This window comes from Octopus bimaculoides, chromosome 5 (assembly GCF_001194135.2).
Source record: "Octopus bimaculoides isolate UCB-OBI-ISO-001 chromosome 5, ASM119413v2, whole genome shotgun sequence".
Lineage (NCBI taxonomy): Eukaryota > Metazoa > Mollusca > Cephalopoda > Octopoda > Octopodidae > Octopus > Octopus bimaculoides.
Genome location: NC_068985.1, coordinates 39709821 through 39711256, shown reverse-complemented (window position 1 = coordinate 39711256; position 1436 = coordinate 39709821). Strand labels below are relative to the sequence as shown.

Sequence of the window (1436 nt, the reverse complement as noted above, 5' to 3'; positions counted from 1 at the left end):
TGTGTGTGTGTGTGTGTGTGTGTGTGTGTACATATGTATGTAAATATGTTTGTAAGCAGCGACAGCGCCAAACAGGGATTAGGAATAAGCGAACTTTAGGCTAGTTAGAATATGTCTGTGAGATATTTCAAGTTCTAAAGGTAAATTCACTGCAGTTACAGTGGAGAAATCTTCTCTCTTATGGTAAAGAGTTGTAAAAACAACATATATGCCCAGTATCGGATTCCCAGACACGGCGTTTCTGGCTCTTTAGCTTTCATCAATGGGAAATATCGAAGAGAGGTAACTCCGGGCAGATTCGAAACTGCAGCTCAAACTAAAAAACTGTCAACAACATTGACTGAGTTGCGCTATTAGACCACCCTAGCGGTATAAAATCAGTAGCAAAAACAAGGAGTGGCTGTGCGGTAAGTAGCTTGCTTACCAACCACATTGTTCCGGGTTCAGTCCCACTGCGTGGCATCTTGGGCAAGTGTCTTCTACTATAGCCTCGGGCCGACCAAAGCCTTGTGAGTGGATTTAGTAGACGGAAACTGAAAGAAGCCCGTCGTATATATGTATATATATATATATGTATGTGTGTGTATATGTTTGTGTGTCTGTTTGTCCCCCCAAAATCGCTTGAGAACCGATGCTGATGTGTTTATGTCCCCGTAACTTAGCGGTTCGGCAAAAGAGACCGATAGAATAAGTACTAGGCTTACAAAGAATAAGTCCTGGGGTCGATTTGCTCGACTAAAGGCGGTGCTCCAGCATGGCCGCGGTCAAATGACTGAAACAAGTAAAAGAGTAAAAGAGTAAACGAGTAAAGCCAGCTATTTCGAGGGTGAGACTACATCCACCCCAGTACCCGAACTGGTATTTATTTATCTGTTCCAAAAGTGTATAAGGCAAAGTCGACCTCGGCGGTATTTATTGCATTTGAACTCAGAACGTAAAGAGCCGGAAGAAATGTCACGAAGCATTTTGTGTGAAGCGCAAACGATTCTGCTTGTTTGCCGTCTTAGATCGACCACAAATAATTTAGAAAGAAAATATTCTTACCTTCTGTCTTTTACGCATCTTCAAGACAGTCGAAGAAAAGAAATCTGTCAGTTGGGGCCAGATATTTAATAAAACTGCAAAATATACAAAAATTTAAGTTATTCATTTTTAATTGCATATCCTCAGCAAAGGTGGCGAGCTGGCAGAATTGTTACTGCGCCGGTTAAAATGTTTCTCGTTATTTCGACCGTCTTTGTGTTCTGAGTTCAAATTCCACCGAGATCTTCTTTGCCTTTTATCTTTACTAGATTGATAAAATAAATACAAGTCAAGCACTGGAGTCAATATAATCGTCTTATCATTTAGCGCGAAATTGCTGGCCCTGTTCCATATTTTAAACCATTGTTATGTTCTCGTCAAAGGTAGCTAGCTGGCAGAACCATTAGCACACC

General features: G+C 41.1%; 1 protein-coding gene across 4 annotated transcripts in view; it reads right to left on the bottom strand.

Moving 5' to 3' along the window:
• Positions 1-1436, bottom strand: part of LOC106874097 (putative uncharacterized protein DDB_G0291812) — a 45503-nt gene that overhangs the window by 27391 nt on the left and 16676 nt on the right. For 3 of the 4 annotated variants that reach the window (XM_052968328.1, XM_052968327.1, XM_014921702.2), the window contains one exon: positions 1045-1118. The exons of the other annotated variant lie outside the window; for it this stretch is intronic. In XM_052968328.1, the coding sequence (XP_052824288.1) occupies positions 1045-1062 (18 nt within the window). In that variant the 5' untranslated portion in view covers positions 1063-1118. The remainder of the gene's footprint in view (positions 1-1044; positions 1119-1436) is intronic. 4 annotated transcript variants of the gene reach the window in all.